Below are 17,520 nucleotides of genomic sequence, written 5' to 3'. Positions count from 1 at the left end.
GGCTTTCGCTGGGGAAGAAATCCAGGTGTAGTTGGCAAGCTGTGGTCCCAAAGGGCTTCCCTCCATCCTTAAGTTGTTAATGATCTTTATTAGCCAGGGAGCATGGCTCCCCTGGCCTCTGAAGCTAAGGCTCCCATTCCTCTCCCCCCACCCCCATTTCTTCCTCTCGCTCCACTTAGCCACTGATCCCTGAACATCTGAGCGACAACAGCCCGAGCCCCAGGTCTCCACCAGCCTTTGTCCCTTGCAGAGGGACGGGATAAGGGGGCCCCTCTCCCCCCATGCTCCGTCCTCCCTTCTGATTGTTCTTGTGTGATCACAGTTTGGTTGGATTTTCCTACGGGGCCTGGAGGAGGCTCCCGTAGCCTCTCAGCGTCCAGACTGTCGCAGAAATAAACTCCAGCCCCAGCCCTTGGGGCTGTGTGTGTTCCTGCACGGAGATGTCTGATGGGGCCGCAGGTGGGGCAGTCTGCTGGTTCGAATCACAGCTGGCCAGTGTTGGGAGCCTCTGGGGTACCTGGCATTTAATGTGAAAAAACTCATTTCGGCCTCCTTCCCACATATTCCGAACTTCATTATAGGTGGGGAAACTGAGGCTGAGCTGTCCCTTGCTCCAAGACTCCCAGTAAGTGGCAGAAGGGATGCTGCACTCTGTCTGACCCTTTGCAAAACAGTGACAGAGTGACCGTTGAGCCACCTTTTGGATGGCGATCCTTTGTTTAGCTGAACATGGGCTAACGGTGGGCCGCTCCTCTCAACCTTCAGCACAACCCCGAGAGGTAGGGATTCCATTGCTTTCCAGCACCTAGAAGAGTGCCTGGCATGCAGTTGGAATTCATATATTTGCTGAATGAATAGATCACCCCTTCCTGCCCTATTAGAGTGGTGGAAGCAACCCAGAGAGGTTGAGACTTGCCCAAGGACACACAGCTACTAAGAAGCTGAACCCACACAGTCTGCCCAGGGGCTTCGGAGTGGCCGATGTGGAGCATGTGGCCCTCGGGCCCTGACCTCCTGGTGGAGACCCAGCTCCACTCCTCTCCTGGGGTCATCACCCTGACATCAGAGCTCCTATTACCAGATGCCCTCACAGTGTCAAGTTAGGGGTGTGGATCCCCATTTTTACCATCAGGGAAACTGAGGCAGCCACTTCTTACCCCTCCCCCACACCATCCCCTAGAAAAGTCACAAGGTGAGACCAAGGGATCAAGGGTATATCTGGACCCCCCTGCCCCCCCACAAAGCACACAGTCTTGCTACTTTAATATGACCCCTGTTCTTGAAGACCCAACTCCTCTGGGAGGAAACCCCCCAAGCCGGCCCGGATCAGAGCTCCCCAGCAAACAGGATGCAATTTTTAAATGAAAAGGAAACTTTTATTTTGGTGGGAAGTAAGAGGGTGGGTGGGAAGGGGGCATGACACTTTTTTCTTTAGGGAGGGCAGGTGACATGCGGCAGCTTCTGCATTGGGCGGTTCATGCACCCAGGGTGGGCGTGGGGGAGACTTGGGGGAGGGGCCATGCCGACCCCTCCCTCCCTGCCCTGGGGGTGGGCTGAGAAGACCCGCCATTAGCACCAGAGTTGGACGATTTGCAGACCTCCCCTCCCCACACTGACTCCGGACACCCGCCCCCATCCCTGAGAGCGCCCCCTCGCCACTCCTCCCACCTCCCACTTCGACAGGCCAGGCCCGCCCCGCCCACATTTGAGTGAGAGAGTCTTATTGCTGTGTGTGTGATGGGGAGGAGGAGCCGCTGAACTCAGGGAGACCCCCCGCCGTTCCTTCCTCCCCAATCGCCCCGCCCCCCGCCCCGTGTCCGTGCGTTCCCGGAGCGCAGGAGGGGCGCGACATGCGTGTGGGGAGCGCGTCATGCAGCGCATGCGTGTAGTTGCAGGCACCCTGGCGGCCGAAGAGAAAAGGGGAGCGGGACTTGGAAGTTGTCCCTTTAGCTCTCTCTTCCTCCCCGAATCCCACACTGTTGACTTGGGGGATGGGGACGGTGGTGAAGGACGAGAGTCACGTTTTGTAAAAGTTTATGATCGTGATTACTTTCAAAAGCTGAACTAAAAAGCTGGGTACGTGTGGCAGATTGGCGAGCAGGGGGAGACGTTGGGAAGAGGTCTGTACCCTTTGGAAAAGATCCTCACCCCCTTTCCCTGCGCTGTTCGGCTTCTGTGAGGGTCATGGGAATCTGGGGGCTATTTTTTTTTTAAGAAGTTAAACCCTTTGGCAATATAACCAGTCCCCACCCCCATACCCTGGTGTCTGGAGCCCCTAGCCCTTTGCCTCGTCCCACCCAGCTCCCACCAGAACCTGCCCCACCCCTCACCCCTGATTCGCCAGGGTTTAGGGTCCAAGGGAAGGATGGGGGGACTCAAAATGCCCCTTGCATAGGAATCGTTGCATCAAGAATCGTGCTCAGTGACACCCCCCAACCCTCGGGTTGCGGGGCGGGGGGGGCTCCTGAGGCCGTGGGAGCAGAGGGAGGGAGGTTGCTAATTCTGTAGGCCTCCAGCTCCAAAAGGGGTGGTCCCCTCTAAGGATTCTGGGACCGTGTGGTCTCTGGGCTTGGGGGAGGTAGCGCATCCTTGAGCCAGGATGGGATATGAGAAATGATCTTCCGCCCATGAGCATGGCAGGACGAGGAATGCCGGAGAAGGGTGGGCTGGGATTCCAGCCCGTGTAGGTTTGTCGTTTCCCAGGCTTCCGATGTTCCAGTGTCCCTTGATGGGGGCACAGCCTCTGCTGTGAGTGGAAACACTCTACCCTAAATAAACGGTGTCCGGGCCAGGCAGCAGTATCCGGACTTACCGGCCTCTTTGGAAGATACCGTAAAAGACAAAACTTTCTAGATTAAGTGTCCTTGTACTGCCTAAGACTTTAGCACATCACCAGGGGTCCAAATATAGCCTTCTGGGAAACACTGATGTCCATGAAGAGGGTCCCTTTTGGGCACCATGTAGGGGGAGGGGCTCTTGGAAGAGGCAGGTCTAGGCATAAGAAAGGGGATGCCCAGGGGAAGGTCTGGTTCCCTGGAATTGCAGACAGGTTGAGCCTATCTTGGAAATTCTAGCATCAGGAGAACCTGAGGTGGATGTCTGATGTTAGAGATTTGGGGATATCTGGGGGGGGGGGGGGCCTGAGGATTTGGGGGTGTCCAAGAAATGTCCAAGTGTGGGAAGGATTTGGAGCATCCCAAAGGCTGAAAGTGAGCTGAAGGGCTGGGTCAAGTCTTGGAGGTTCGAGGTGCTGGGATGCAGTCCAGGCAATGGGTGGGGTGGGGCTTGGGGGGGCAGCATCTGTATGCAGAGGTTAAGTCCCAGGACCCTGTGGGGATTTAGGGGATGCGGGGTGCCAGGGTTGGTCTCAGGAATTCTGGGTACAGGTCTCATGTCCTGGTAATTTGAAGGGGGTATTGGGGAATTTTGTGTGCTAGGGCCAGATCATCCCAGAAATTCTGAGATGGGAGGTCTGAGTCCATGCAGCAAGAATAGAGGCGAGCAGATCCCTTGGGGGAGGGTTGGGATGGGGAGGGAGAATTGGGGAGAGATGACAGGGTCACATTCACCAGGGGTCCTCCTAAAGGCTGAGGGAGCAGCTGTCCACAGCACACGCACCATGCCTCTGCTTCTACCATCTGAGCTCAGCTCATTTTGGGGGCTCTAGTGACTGTTACTCCTTCCCCCACATTGTTGCTAATATATATATATATGTATATATATCACATCAGTGTGATGGGTTGCCCTCCTGGGGTGAAGGGTAGGAGGCCAGGAAACCCTCCTGCGGCTTAAACGCCAGCTCATCCCCTTGAGGTCCCCGCCCCCTTCCCAGAATTCCCCTTCCCTCCGTGCCGTGGCATGCAGCCCCTGGTGGCTCATTGCTGAGGTGGGGTTGGAGGGGGGATTGTCCAGGTTGAGGGAGGCATGCAGAGTAGGGGAGAGGCGCCCCAAAATGTAATTGGCATAATTTGGACGTATTTACAGGAGTTTATGGGAGCGGGATGTCCTATGGCTCATGGAGACCTGAGAAGGCTTTATTGGGGGGGTAGAGAGTTGGGGAGGTGGACTTTGGCTCCTCCCCCTCCATCCTGGGGGCCCAGGTGGGGGTGAGGGGTCCGGGGGTGTCTGCTGGCGTCGTCGTCTCAGTTGCATATTATTAATGACTTTTTGATTTTTTTTTTTTAAAAACCCTTTCCCCCACCCCCAGCTCCTTTGACCTTCTTCCCTGTCACCCCCGAGTCCCCCCACGGGGGGGAGGGGAGCGCTAGAGGATGGAGGGCAGGGTTGGGGGAGCGCGGCGGGCGGCCCTGGGAGAGCCCGGGGGAGTGGCAAGGGGCGCGAGGCGCAGGGACACCCCACTCAGGCCCGCGATGCTGCTCAGGCTGCGGGATTTCTCGTAACCTGGGGGGGGGGTCGGAAACACGGGAGGAAGCATGGAGATGGGGGTGCAGGGGAAGGGTCCAACAGACAGAGAGACCCCGAGACAGGGCAGCAGGGGAGAAACGACCAGGAGGGAAGGGAGATGGAGAAAGAAAGAGAGACACAGAGACAGAGAGCCAGAGACAGGAAAAGTCAAGAGACAGAAAAAGGTGAAGCAGAGGGTCAGGGATAGAGACAGACGGTGAGGGAGACAGAGGGGATGAGAGACAGAGACAGACACCAAGACATAACAAGACAGATGGCAGAGGCAGAGATGGACAGAGGCGGACCAAGGAGATGGAGAGAGAGAGAGGTGAACAAATTGGACAGTCAGTCAGCATCAAGGAGAAAGGTTCAGACATGGGGAGGGGGGAGAGACTCAGGGTTAGGAGGCAGGGTGACGCCCACCGAGCCTCCCTCACCCCAACCCCACCGCAGCCCGCCCCCCACTTCCCCTCCCCCTCCCCCATTGGCCACCTTATCTGAGGCAAAAAGGTTGGGGGCAGCAAGGCAGATGGTGGGCAGCCGGGCATGGGGAGGGAGCTTGGTGGAATGCATGTAGGGGAGCAGCCAGTGGGAGGGCTTGGGTGGGGGCTGACCTAGTTGTGGGGAAAGGGGGAAAGGCAGGTGATGGGGCTGTGGGGGGCGGAAAGGAGCAAAAGGGGGCAGTGCCTGGGGGGGGGCGGTGCTGGAGAGCAGTCTGAGTGGGCCAGGGCTCACCTGCAGGTTGTAATGGGGTATCTTTAAAGGGTCATGAAGTCTTGAGGTGGAAACCTTCTGATGGGAAGGTTCTCACAGTGTCTTGAGAGCCAAACGGGTCTAAGACTGGGGGAGTATGTGTGTGGTTTCTTGAATGCTTGGGAAGATCTGAGTCTGCCAGTGTCTGGGGAAAGTTCCAGTACTTCTTCTCTAGGCGATGCCAAGAGGTCTGTCTGGATGAGGGCATCTTGACCAGAGGGGAAGGGGCCTGGGGGGCCGGGGTTGGAAGCCCAGTATCTTGGGGACACCCCCTCCCAGCCATTCCCAATTGCTAACCTGGGGGGAAGGGGCAGGGGGGGGACCGAGGGTCTCGCGAGGTCTCAGGCGGTGACAAGAGCTGGGGACAGAAATACACAGAGTCACGGCGGGGGGAGGGTGGTCAGGGGGAACCCCCCAACACAGCCTCACTGTTGGGGGGACGGAGAAACGCTGGAATCTCTTCATCCTCTCTGGTGTTTTCCGGGGGAGGGGAGCAGTGAAATGGGGGTGGCCAGAGACATCAAATATGGAAGGAGCTTCCAGGGTGGCTGGGGAGGAGGGGGTGGATGGGGAGGAGGACCAGGGGAGGAGGGGGTGGGTGGGGAGGAGGACCAGGGGAGGAGAGGATGGGTGGGGAGGAGGACCAGGGGAGAAGGGGGTGGCTGGGGAGGAGGACCAAGGGAGGGGGTGGCTGGGGAGGAGGACCAAGGGAGGGAGGCTGGGGGAGGGTTAGGGAAGAAAGGGTAACAGGTGTCAGGAGTTGGACTCAGGAAGTTGGTGTGAGAAGAGAAGGAAAAGGTCATGGGGTGGGCAAGGGGCGTGCCGGGGGGAAGGGTCTTGGGTGGAGTTTTGGGGGACGGTGGTGGAGGGATCACCCAGGGAGGGCAGAGAGGAAGGGAGGAGCCTGGAAGTACAGGAGTGGGGAGGGACCCAGGACCCCAGGGCAGACGGCTCAGTCAGCCCCATCAGCTCCAGCCACTATTTGAGTTCATTGAATGGATTTTGGCATCAGAGGCAAGAGCAGCAGGACCTCCACCCGCCCGCCCCACTCCACCCTCCCTCCCATTCCCAAATCCCCCCCACTCCCTGAGCCCCTCCGTTCTCTGGGGCCCATCTAGACCCAGGGGTGGGGAACAAAGGGTGGTACTGGGTGCAAGCGGGGGGAGGGTGAGGCGGGGGCAGGGAAGGGGGGGATAATGAGATGAAAATGGAGGATGAACTGGGGAGACGGAGGGATGGAACGAGAGGAGCCACAGTCCCTCCTGGACGAGGAGCCTGGAAGCCTGGGTTCTCATCCGGGTCTGCTTGGTGGCGGGGGTCGCTCAAGGCCCCCCTGAACTTCTGTGAAACAAGGGGCTTGAAACAAGGCTGTCCCTGGAGGCTCCCCAAATCCCAGGACAGCATCTTTGTGGGCTGTAAGAGGGAGTTCTCTGGGCTATTATCTCTATTTCTAAAGAAGTTTTCCACAGACTGTTGCGATCAAGTGCCTTCAGGCAGCTTCCCCGTCACTTTGAAGATCAAATCCAGCCTCTCACCAAAACCTGTCACGATCCTTCCTTCCCCCGCCCCGCACACTCTGGCACCCTGTTCCCTGCAGATACTCACTTCCAGCCACACACCCCTCCTTGCTTTTCCTTTGACAAACCAAGCTCACCCCATCTCAGTACCCCTGGACTTTTGCACTTGCTGTGCCTTCTGACCAGCTGGCCCTTTTCACTGTTCAGGTCTTACCTTCTCAAAAAGCCCTTTGCAGACAGACCGCGCCCACCCCCCCAGCCCGGTCTGACGTGGCCAGAGTAATCACCTTGTTCGTTCATTTGATTTTCTGGTCCCCGGATCAGGGGGTGGCAAACGTTTCCTGCAAAGGGCCAATTCCTAAATGTTTTCAGCTCTGTGGGCCACACATTCTCCGTGGCAGCTCTTCCACTCTATTTACAAAACAGCTTGCTGGCAGACTTGCCCCTGGGCTGAAGCGTGCCAATCTGTGCTCTAGCATGTTTGCTCTGTGATGGCGGATTCTTGCTCTGCGCTGCCAAATCTCCAGCGCCTGGAGCTGTGCCCTCAGTAATGAGCTGCTCCGTGAAGGAGCGGATGGAGGGACGGAGGAAGCAAGCCCAGTGCCTTAAGCTAGGGTGGGTCCGAAGACTACAGAATGTGTGTTCGCTTCCTGGCAGAAAATAAAAGCCGGACCGTGTTTGCTGAAAGATTCCTCGACTACCTCGTCACTCGCTCCCCCTCATCTGCCCACCGCCAGTCCCCAGCCCCGTCCCTTCCGCCCCCTCCCCATCCCTGACTCCCTCTACCTTGTCCCTTCCTCTCCATCCCTGTGCACAGCCCTGGACTGGGTCCGGGCAGCATCCTCCCCGTCTCCCTGGACCTTCATCCAGCCTCCTGACCTCTACTCACACACAGCCCAAGAGCCGACCTGCCCTCCCCCGGGGGGCCCTAACCAAGGTCCTGGCCTTTCAGTCCAGCCCGGCTTTCCTGCCTGTCTACCTGCCAGTCCCCGGTCTCCTCAGCTTTGCTTGTGCTGGTCCCTCTGGTCACCACCGTCTAATGGGATCATTTCTTCGCTTGAGGTCAGGCTAACTCCAGACATCAGTTCCTTCGGGAAACCTTCCCTGTCACCTCCCTCCTACCCTGGAGAGTTCCGAGTGTTCCGCATACTGCGTGTCCCTGCGCTACCTCCACTTCCAGAGATCACCTCAAACAGGGACTTTCTAGGTCGGTGTCTGCCTCTCCCATCAAACTGGGAGCTCCCCCGAGGCAGGGGGATGGTCTTCCCTGCTGCCTCCCTGCGCTGAGCACCGGGCCAGGGATGTGCGGGTACAGACAGGTACTCTGTGCATGCCTTGGTCTGTTCACAAGCCTCTGCGTAAGCAACTGAGTCCCCCTCACCCCGGCTTGCACCCAGAAGTGTGCTGGGTGTGCACCCTGCTTTCTTCATTGAATTTAAAAGACACCCAGGGGTGAGGCGAGGGGAGAGATGAGGATAGGGGTGAGGCTGGGGCTCAGTCCTGACGGGCAGGGGAGGGAGGTCAGGCACGCGGTGGGGAGGGCTGGGTTAGTTCTGGTGGGTGAGTGAAGGGCAGGGCAAGTCCTGGGCAGATGGGTATGGGGTTGGGGGTCGTGGCTGCAGGTTAATTGGATGGAGCAGTTCAGTGAGGGGATGGGAGTCTCGGTCAGTGGGGGCCACATGTTCTCAGAGGGGTTAGTCAGGAGGGAGTTGGGGACCCAAGGTTGGGGGCTACTTACCCCGGGGGGAGGGGATTCGTCCGCTAGGGGGATATCCAGGCTGCAGCGTTGGCGTTGAGGTCGGGCAAGAAGCTTGGGGGGCCTGGCTTACGCCAGTCTGGGGGGGGGCAGTGGGGGAGCACCGATGGCTGGGGGTGGGGGAAGAGGCCAGAGGGTCGGGGGGGTGGGTGGGGGTGATGGAGATGGAATAAAGACAGGTGAAGGGTCAGTGGTGAGAAAATTTGGGGGTGGGAGGGGTCTGGGAGGAAGGGAATTTGGGGCCAGGGGATGGGGGAAGGGAAGTCCAGCACCTCCTCCCCCATCTCCCTCTCCCCCCTCCCCTGAGGGAGGGAGAGAAAGAGAGGGAGGGTCCCGGGGCCAGTGGAGGGCACCTCACCTTTCCGGATGGAGCCATCAGGGGAAGGGGCATAGTCGGTGAGGAGGAAGCAGGCTCGGTCCCGGCTATAGCGGCCTCGGCTCCCAGGGGTGATGGGGCTCTTGTCTTCTGGGGACATGGCGGGCTGGTCGATGGCTGGGCAGTCCTCATGGGCAAGCGCAGCTGCGGCGGGGTCCCCGTTGGGGCGGGGATCTGCACCGGGGGGTCAGACAGAGACAGAGAGGACAGGGTGAGGTGTGGGAACTCAAGGTGGAGGGGAGATTAGCAAGGAGGGTGTTGGAGAATGTTGGGTGCCAGAAGTAGGTGATTGAGGGGCACGGTGTCTCAAGGAGGGGACAGGAGGGGTGCACAGTTGGAAGCAGGGTGTCAGGGTGTGTGCTGGTGGGTTCAGGGAGCCGGTCATTGGGGGAGGGTATTAAATGCTGGGAAGGACAACAGGGAGAGGGAAGGGCAGTCAGGGGTGGGTGCAGATGGAGTGTGCTGAGTGGTAGGAAGTGGTGGTCGGGCCAGGTATTAGGTGCTGGGAAGGGCAGGACTGGGGTGGGGAGTTGGGCATTTGGAGGGTGGTTAGGAAGTTAGGTGGGTGCTGGGAAGGAGGCTGGGATAGGGTGCTGGGGGGGGCAGTTGGTTGAAGTGAACTAAGTAGGACTGGGATGCAGCGTTGGGTTGGTAGGGTGCCTGGGCTGGGATGGGTTTGGAGGATTGGCTGGGAGATCTAGAGGAGAGGGAGTGGCTTAGGGACAGTGTTGGGTGCTGGAAAGGGCACAGTGGGGAAGGGTTGGGAAGGTGACAGGGGAGGGAGGGGAGAGGTGGGGGTCCCCCAGGCTCTGACTTAAGCTATTTTTAATTGGTGTGAAACTGGGTCAGTGGCTGAGGGAGCAAGATGAGGGCCAGGCGGCCCAGCTCCCTTTCTTGACCTACTTAAGTCATGGGGGTGGGGGCCACCAGCTCCGGACTGCCCCCAATTATTGCCTCAGAGACACAGACTCTCTGGGGGGGGGGGCAACACCCAGTCAACTCTCTTCTAACTCATCTCCTTTGCTTCCCCTCTTTATCTCAGCAGCCTCTGTCTCTCAGACCCCTCTTGGGCTGCTCTCGCTCTTGGCACAGCCTGAGCCAGGCCCTAGGTCCCGAGTCACCATCACATGGCTGGTTGGCTCTCTGGGCCTATCTACTTGGCCTTTATCTTCTGAGTTTTTAAGCCTTGTCTCCTCTCTTGGCCTCACTGTTATTAGAACCTGAACTCTCTGCCACTGACCCTACCCCCACCCCTCCCTCCATCTGTCCTCACTCTCCTGCTCTCAGTGACAATTGCCTGATTTCTGACTGTTTCTTTTAGACTCTTTTCTCAGGGTCATCACTAGAAGACTCCGAAGTTGCAACTGTCCTTTGGCCGGGTCTCCGGCCAGCCCTTGATTCCCACATTAGACCCGCTCAGTGCCGGTGTCTGAGTCCCCCTGGCCAGAGGCTCATTACTCTGCCTCCCAGGTCCCCTGGAATGTCTGTCTCTCCCCAAGCTGTCTTTCACACAGAATATTTCTGTGCCTTTTCACTGACCTCAGCAATAGCCGTTCCCCTTTCCCTCTCTCCTCTGTCGTGACCCCCCCCATCTCTCTTAACCTCAGCAGTGACCTCCCGCCCCCTACGAACCTCTCCGCCTCCCCACGCCCCCCACCCCATGCACCCTTCTCACCTGCCCGGTTGATCTCAATGACTTCCTCCTGAGCCAGAGGGCAAGGCTCCCCAGGGGCTGGCAGAGGAGGCAGCCCCATGATCCCAAGCCCACCCGCTCCCCCCCTGAGCAGCCCGGGGTGCGTGTGGGGGCCCGGTGGGTAGGCCCCAGGCACAGTCACCCCCACGGAAGGTGGGGTGATGGGGGGCGGGGGGGCTGATGCCGCCGCTGCCGTGGTGGGCGTGGTGCGGGGGCGGTGGGGGAGGGTCGGGCTTGCAGTAGTTGGGAGAGCCGGGCTGCGGGGGGCGGGGGATGTGTTTGTTCTTCTTCTTGGGCAGCTTCTGCTTGGCCATGGCCAGCGAGTAGTACATGCCAAAGTTGTTGACGATGACGGGCACGGGCATGGCGATGGTGAGCACCCCGGCCAGGGCACACAGGGCCCCGACCAGCATCCCCGACCACGTTTTGGGGTACATGTCTCCGTAGCCCAGGGTCGTCATGGTGACCACGGCCCACCAGAAGCCGATGGGGATGTTCTTGAAGTAGGTGTGGTTGGAGCCCAGGATGTCATCGGGGTCCGCGCCGATGCGCTCGGCGTAGTAAATCATGGTGGCGAAGATGAGCACGCCCAGCGCCAGGAAGATGATGAGCAGCAGGAACTCGTTGGTGCTGGCGCGGAGCGTGTGGCCCAGCACGCGCAGCCCCACAAAATGGCGCGTGAGCTTGAAGATGCGGAGGATGCGCACGAAGCGGACGACCCGCAGGAAGCCCAGCACGTCCTTGGCGGCCTTGGAGCTGAGGCCCGACAGGCCCACCTCGAGATAGAAGGGCAAGATGGCCACACAGTCGATGATGTTGAGGCTGCTCTTGAGAAATTCCACCTTGTCCGGGCAGAAGGTGACACGCATAAGGAACTCGAAGGTGAACCAGACCACACACACGCCCTCCACGTAGGTCAGGAAGGGCTCCGTCTCCACCTCCACATTGGTGATGTTCTCTGGTGGAGCCCCGGGGATCGGGGAGGCCTGGGTCACTGTCTTGTTGCTGATATGGATGAAGCCTTCGTGGGTCTCCAGGCAGAAGGTGGTTATGGAGATGAGGATGAAGAAGAGGGAGGCGAAGGCCACATACTGTGAGGCAGGGCAGGAGAGAGAGGGCAAAAGATGACCCAGGCATCTGGTCAACCAGCCAAGTCCACAAGACCCTCCCGGCGGCCCCTTTTCCCAGCCCCAGACTCCAGGGAAATTCAGAAGCCCCATACTTCCATCACAGCCCGCACCTGCTGTCCCCTCTAACGCCTGAAAAAGGGGAGGAAAAGGATCGGAGGCAGCTCCCCCCAGCTTGGGATAGGAGCCGGCTCCAGCAGTGGAAACAGATGGGCAACTGTTTTCATGGAAGCAGCAATTTCTGGTCCTTTGCTCTATGTCCCAGACCACCTTCCCATACTCTGTGTCCTATCTCAGGACTTCCCAGCAGGGTCCAAGGATGCTGGGGGGAGGGATAGGGGTGGGGTGTGGGAGGAGACCAAGATCACTCACCCTCTGTGTATCAGAGGCTTTGGAGCTCAGCTTGGAGCCAAGGGAAGGGGAAGGGGGGAAGGTGGGTGGGGAGACAGAGTACCCAATGGTTAAGAAAGGCTGGATTTGAATCCGGCCTTTCCTGTGCCTAATTTGGGCAAGAAGTTTAAGCTTTCTACACCTCAGGGTTTTTGTTGTTGTTGTTGTTACCAGATTATTATGAGGATTATGTTAAATGAATATACAGAAGTCCTGGCTCCAGAAACAGTGCTTGGCCCAGCATCTGGAACTCAGTAAGCAAGACTGTGCTCCTGTTAGGGTACGTGGGCATCCGTTAGTTGGAGACAAGGTCAAGGCCTTCAGAGAGGAGCCAGGGCTTAAGGACTCTGGTCCCAATGTCCGGCTCCAGAGAAGGGAGAAAGCTCGGTGTCACCCTCAACTAGAGAGGACAGCAAAGGGCTGGAACCACAGAGGGGTGTTAGGGCCATAAACAGGAAAGGAAGTGAAGAGTCAAGTCTGCAAAAATTGAAAAAGAGAGAAGCAAGGAGGGTTGGGGTTTCAGGCTGTGGAGAGGAAGGGAGGGTCAGGGGCCCAAGCGTCAGGGGAGATGGTGGAGCCAGGGCCATAGAGGTGACGGGGCTTTAGCCAAAAGTGCAGAAAAGGGGGTGGGGCACACATGGGTTATTTCAAGATGGGGAGAACCAGAGTCCTGAATGCAATGGTGTGGATTTTGAAGAAAACCGTGAGGAGCAGAGGGGGTGCGGTCAAGATCTCAGAGAAGGAAGGGGACAGAGTTGTCCCCTGGAGATGACAGTGGGCTTTATCAAATATGCAGAGAGGAGAAGAGTGGGGTTAGTGCCTTGCAGGGAGAAGGAGATGGGTGTTAAGGCAAAGGGGGGCTTTAGTCAGTTGGGTAGAGGAGGAAGGAGGACCTGGGCAGCTAGAGTTTTAATCAGGGATGCAGAGAAAAGCGAGGGCCCAGGCTCCGACTGCAGACAGGACCAGACCTTGGGGTGGGCTGGGGGCCTGCACACCCCTTCAGCCACTCCCCTTCCTCCACAGGGCTGGGGGGCAGGGTCTGGGCTTGGGAAGGCTCAACTTTAATCTGAAGTGCGGAGCAGAGAGGTGGACCAGAGTCTGCCGCACATACAGCCCTGGACCTTGGGGTGGGCTGGGGTCAGCGCTGGCCCTCTCTGCCCCGCCCCCCTCTTCGTTTCTCCGCAGTGGTTTAAGAGGCCAGAGGCCGCTGCACAGCGCATGCCCCGTGCTCCCCCCACCTCCTCCGAGCCGGGTGCGCGGCGCAGGCTGCGGCACCGCAGTGGGGGCGGGCCGGCCGGGCCGGGGGGCGGGGCGCGCGGCGGCCAGCACCGAGGCCAGCTCCCCCGCCGCAGTGCGCAGCCGCCGCAGCTGAGAGTGGTCTTAACCCCTTCCGGGCCAGGAGCAGAGCAAGCAGGGCGCAGCCGCAGTGCCGCTGCTTCGCTTCGGGTGGCCGCGGGCCAGGAGTTTAACTCCTTCCCTCCCAGGGCAAGGAAAGAAAGGTGGGCACCCGCCGCAGTGCGCGGCTGTAGAGTCTGGACTGCATTGGGGCTGGTTTAATCCCTTGCCCCCAGGTGGTTCAAAAGCAGAAGGGGCAGGAGGGCAAGGAGTCTCTGTAAGAAGGAAAAGAAAAATTACGGGGAGGGGAGGGGAGGGGAGGGAGGATGAAGTAGGGCTGTACTCTCCACGTTGCACTGGCCTCTGCTCCCAACTCTGTCCAGCTCTCTCACCTGTAGGCTGGAAAGTACCGGGCAAGCCCGACACTCAAAAACCATTTGTGTAGTGAGTGAGTGACAACCCCCACTCCCCCATAACTGTCCCGGACCCCTAGTCTCACCTCAGGACCCTTCAATGGGGTCACGAGAGAAGGGCGCCCCAGCCATAGGGGAGGAGGCCACTCAGAGGCCTGAGGGGCATTTAGGGCCAAGGCCCTTCGGAACCTCCTCCTCCCTACCTCCCCCCACCCAGCCCCAAATCTCGCCAACTCAGCGCTTCCTGGGACCAAACTTTATGCAGTGCCTCTGGGCTACCCCCCCTTTCGCTCCCTCCCCTGGCGCGAATGCGGCACTGCGGCTCCACGTCCTTCCCGGCCCAGGACACGGCACGGTGGGGGGAGGGGGCGGACAGGTTCCTCCGGGTGTTTGGGTCCCCTGGAGGCTAGGAGAGGGCCCGGGAGTTGTTCCTCTTTCCCCTCCTTTCTGATCCCCCCCACTATGAACTGCCCCCCTCTCTTCCAACACAGGGAGGAAGTTAGTAGGAGGAAGAGGTTCAAGGGAGAACAAAGGGGGAGGGTAGCTATTTAGCCTAGGAAGTTAGAGACATTTGAAGGAAGTTTAGGGGGGAAGATGAAGGGAGCTTTGGGAAAAAATCTGGCATTTCAAGGGAGTTAAGATTAGAGTGTGAACTCTCTGGTTCACTTTTGGCGTAGGGGAGCACAGAGGCCCAGTCCTGGGGTTTGGCTGATGGAGAGGCAGGGAGCTTGGGAAAGGGGGAGTGTGCAGAGCTGGGGTAGGGACCAGTGGAAAGATACCGAGGCAGAGTAGAAAGAACTGGGAGCTATTTTGAGAGGAAGTTTTAGGACAGATAACTGGGGGTGGGGGAGGGAGTCCCAAAGATTGAGGTTCAGTAAAGTAGGAGAAAAGTCAGTTGATTGACTTGGAAAAGGACTGGGAGGCTCTGGATGGGGGATCCTAGAGATAAAGAGTGGGAAGGGAGAAGAAGCTGGGAGAATCTGTGGATGAAGAAGGCATATGGGAACTTCTGGAGAGGAAAGACATATTATGGGGGCTCAAGACTCTTCTGAAGACACTGAGGAGGAGTGTGAAAGGCTTGGGGGAAGTCTGGAGCTTTATAGGGAAAGTCCTTGGGATGGGAGTTGGCGTGGAGGATGCAGGAAGATATGTGAACACAGACACAGAGGGGACTGGATAGGGTCCCAGGAGGAAAGGCTCACCAGGACTCCGTGTTGCAGCAGGGGAGAGGGGGAAAGTGTGCTAGCCAGAGCAAGTGGTTTGGGGGTTCACAGGGGTCCAGGAGGTTCTGAGATTGAGGCAGAGTCTTCTAAGACTTTGAGAGCACAAGTGGGGTTCAAAAATAGCCAGAAGACTCAAACTTGAAGAGAGGGGAGGTGTAGGGAGAGGGGCATAGGGAGAAAGAATCAGGGAGAACCCCAGGGACTGAGGGTTGGAGAGGAGCTTCAGAGGAGACGCAGCTTGCAGGGAAAGGTGGGGGCAGTGTTCACAGAGTCTGGGACACTGAAGGTTAAGAAGGGAGGTTTTCTGGGGCACCTGGGTGGCTCAATGCGTTGGGCCTCTGCCTTCGACTCAGGTCAAGATCTCAGGGTTCTGGGATCAAGGCCCACATTGGGCTCTCTGATCAGCAGGGAGCCTGCTTCTCCCTCTGTCTCTGCCTGCTGCTCTGCCTACTTGTGATCTCTATCTTTCTGTCAAATAAATAAATAAAATCTTCAAAAAGAAGAAGAAGAAGAAGAAGAAGAAGAAGAAGAAGAAGAAGGAGAAAAAGAAGAAGAAGAAGAAGAGGAGGAAGAGGAAGAGGAGGCGGAGGAGGAGGAGGAGGAGGAGGAGAGGTCTTCTGAGGGTCTGGGGATGGTCCAAGAAACTGAGGGCTGCAGAGGGGTTCTCTGGCGGTCCGAGGGGATGACTGAGAGAGGTGAAAAGGATTTACAGGGGCTCAGAAGACTCGGGGTTGGAGAAAGTTCTTCTGAGGGTCTCAGAGGAGTCCAGGAAAGGAGGTAGTGAGGTTGTTCAGAGAAGCCCAGGAGATTCACAGACGGGGCAGAAGTTTCTAAGCGTGTTGGGTAGCCTAGGGAAGCCGGGTGGGGTTTGGAGGGATCTGGGGGATTCTGAAGGTTGAGGAAGCGTCTTCCGAGGATCTGGGGATGACAGGGAGAGGGGGTGTGTTCACAAAAGTACGGGAAACTCGGGGTTGGACAAAGAGGCTTTTCTAGAAGAACCTGGGAGGCCCAGAGACCAGGAAGGCCAGAAGGGCTTGGGACCCGCCGCGAGATTCTGGGGGTTAGGATGGGGGCACTCCTAAGGGGCTGGGATCTCCAGGAAAGGGGGGAGGGATGGGGGCTCCGAGAGCGCGCTCACCCTGGCAGCCCGCGACGAGTAGGGGTCCTCGAAGAGCGCCCACACGCGGGGCTGCCAGCGGCGCCACCACGTGCCGCCTGCGCCGCCCGCGCCCCCTGGCGGCCCCCCGGCGCCGCCGCCCGCGTCCTGGAAGCAGAGGCGCTTGAGCTCGCCGCCCGCGCCGTCCAAGCCGCCTCCGCCCGCACCCGCCTCGTCGTCCAGGCCCGCGTCGTGGGCGCCGGCGGCGTTGGCGGCGTTGGCTGCGCCCGCTGGGTCCGGAGCCTCAAAGGAGTCGAGCGCCTCTTCGGCGTCGCGGTGCTGCCGGTAGGTCATCCAGCAGCAGGCCTCCACGTCGGTCTCGTCGATGCCCCAGAAGCCGAGCTCCTCCTCGAAAAGCGGCCCGCACACGTCGGCCGGACAGTGCAGCTTGCCTGTGCGGTAGTAGTTGAGCACGTAGGCGAAGACTCCCGGGTGCCGGTCAAAGAAGAACTCGTCAGCGCCGGGATCGTAGTCGAAGCGCGCCGCCGCCTCGGGCTCCGTCAGGCCGGCCAGCCGCGTCCCCGGCAGGGTGCGCAGCGTCGAGCGGTACGTCTCATGGCGCACGCCGCCCACGTTGATCACGATCTTGCCGCTGTCGCCACCGCCGCCGCCGTGCCGCCCCATGGCCGCCGCCGGCAGCCCGGGGCATGGCTCGGCGCGCCGGCCCCCAGGCCCGCGAGGTGCCGGGGGGCCCGCCGAGGACGCGGCGGGGCCGGGCTGCGCAGACTGCTGCTGCTGCAGCGGCGGCGGTGACGGCGGCGGGGGAAGAGGCGGCGGGGACTCGGGCGGCTGCAGCGGTGGCGCCGGCTGCTGCTTGCTGGCCCCCTGGCGCCCGCGGAAGGACGAGACGCAGACTGAGCTCAGCATTGGACGGGGGGCGGGGCGAGAGGGGCGGGGAGTAGGGGGCGTGGCCTCAGGGGGAGAGGCAGACAGGATTGGGTGGAGGAGGCGACGAGGGGAGGGGGCGGGGCCGCGGTAGGGGAGGAACAGAACTGATTGGCCTGGGGGAGGTAGGGCGGGGCTGAGGCAGGGAGAAGGTCGGGGACTCCGCACAGCCTAGCTGGACGGGGCGGGGCTGCAGGTGAAGCACACCGATTGGATCTTTCCGAGAGAAGGGGCGGGCGGAGCTAGGCGTTAGGGGGCGGGACCGACAACTAAAGCTGCGGGGCTGGACCGCGCGAGGAAAACAGAGGAGGTGGGACCAGATACGAGATCTGAGTGAACTGAAAAAAGGAGCGGGTCCAGCAGAGGAAGGGGACACGTCCAAACTATTTAAAGACTTCTGACTGGCATGGGGGAGACGGTCCTGACTGGACAGAGAAAGGACCTAAAGAGCTGGCAAGCAGGACCCGGTGGGGAAGGGCGGATGGAAACAGC

At 59.5% G+C, this 17,520-nt stretch overlaps 1 protein-coding gene across 1 annotated transcript; it reads right to left on the bottom strand.

Moving 5' to 3' along the window:
* Positions 1–5,062: 5,062 nt before the first annotated feature.
* On the bottom strand, positions 5,063–17,010 carry LOC111160726 (potassium voltage-gated channel subfamily C member 3). Its single transcript, XM_022524044.1, is given in 7 exon segments — positions 5,063–5,515; positions 8,413–8,519; positions 8,521–8,540; positions 8,789–8,980; positions 10,482–10,674; positions 10,676–11,590; positions 16,126–17,010. Coding segments are annotated over 6 exon segments (2,289 nt in total). The 3' UTR covers positions 5,063–5,515; positions 8,413–8,435.
* Between the last annotated feature and the right edge of the window lie 510 nt (positions 17,011–17,520).

The sequence above is a fragment of the Enhydra lutris genome, unplaced genomic scaffold (assembly GCF_002288905.1).
Source record: "Enhydra lutris kenyoni isolate GAN:26980312 unplaced genomic scaffold, ASM228890v2 scaffoldscaffold77, whole genome shotgun sequence".
Taxonomy (NCBI): domain Eukaryota; kingdom Metazoa; phylum Chordata; class Mammalia; order Carnivora; family Mustelidae; genus Enhydra; species Enhydra lutris.
This window is presented reverse-complemented; position numbering and strand designations above follow the sequence as displayed.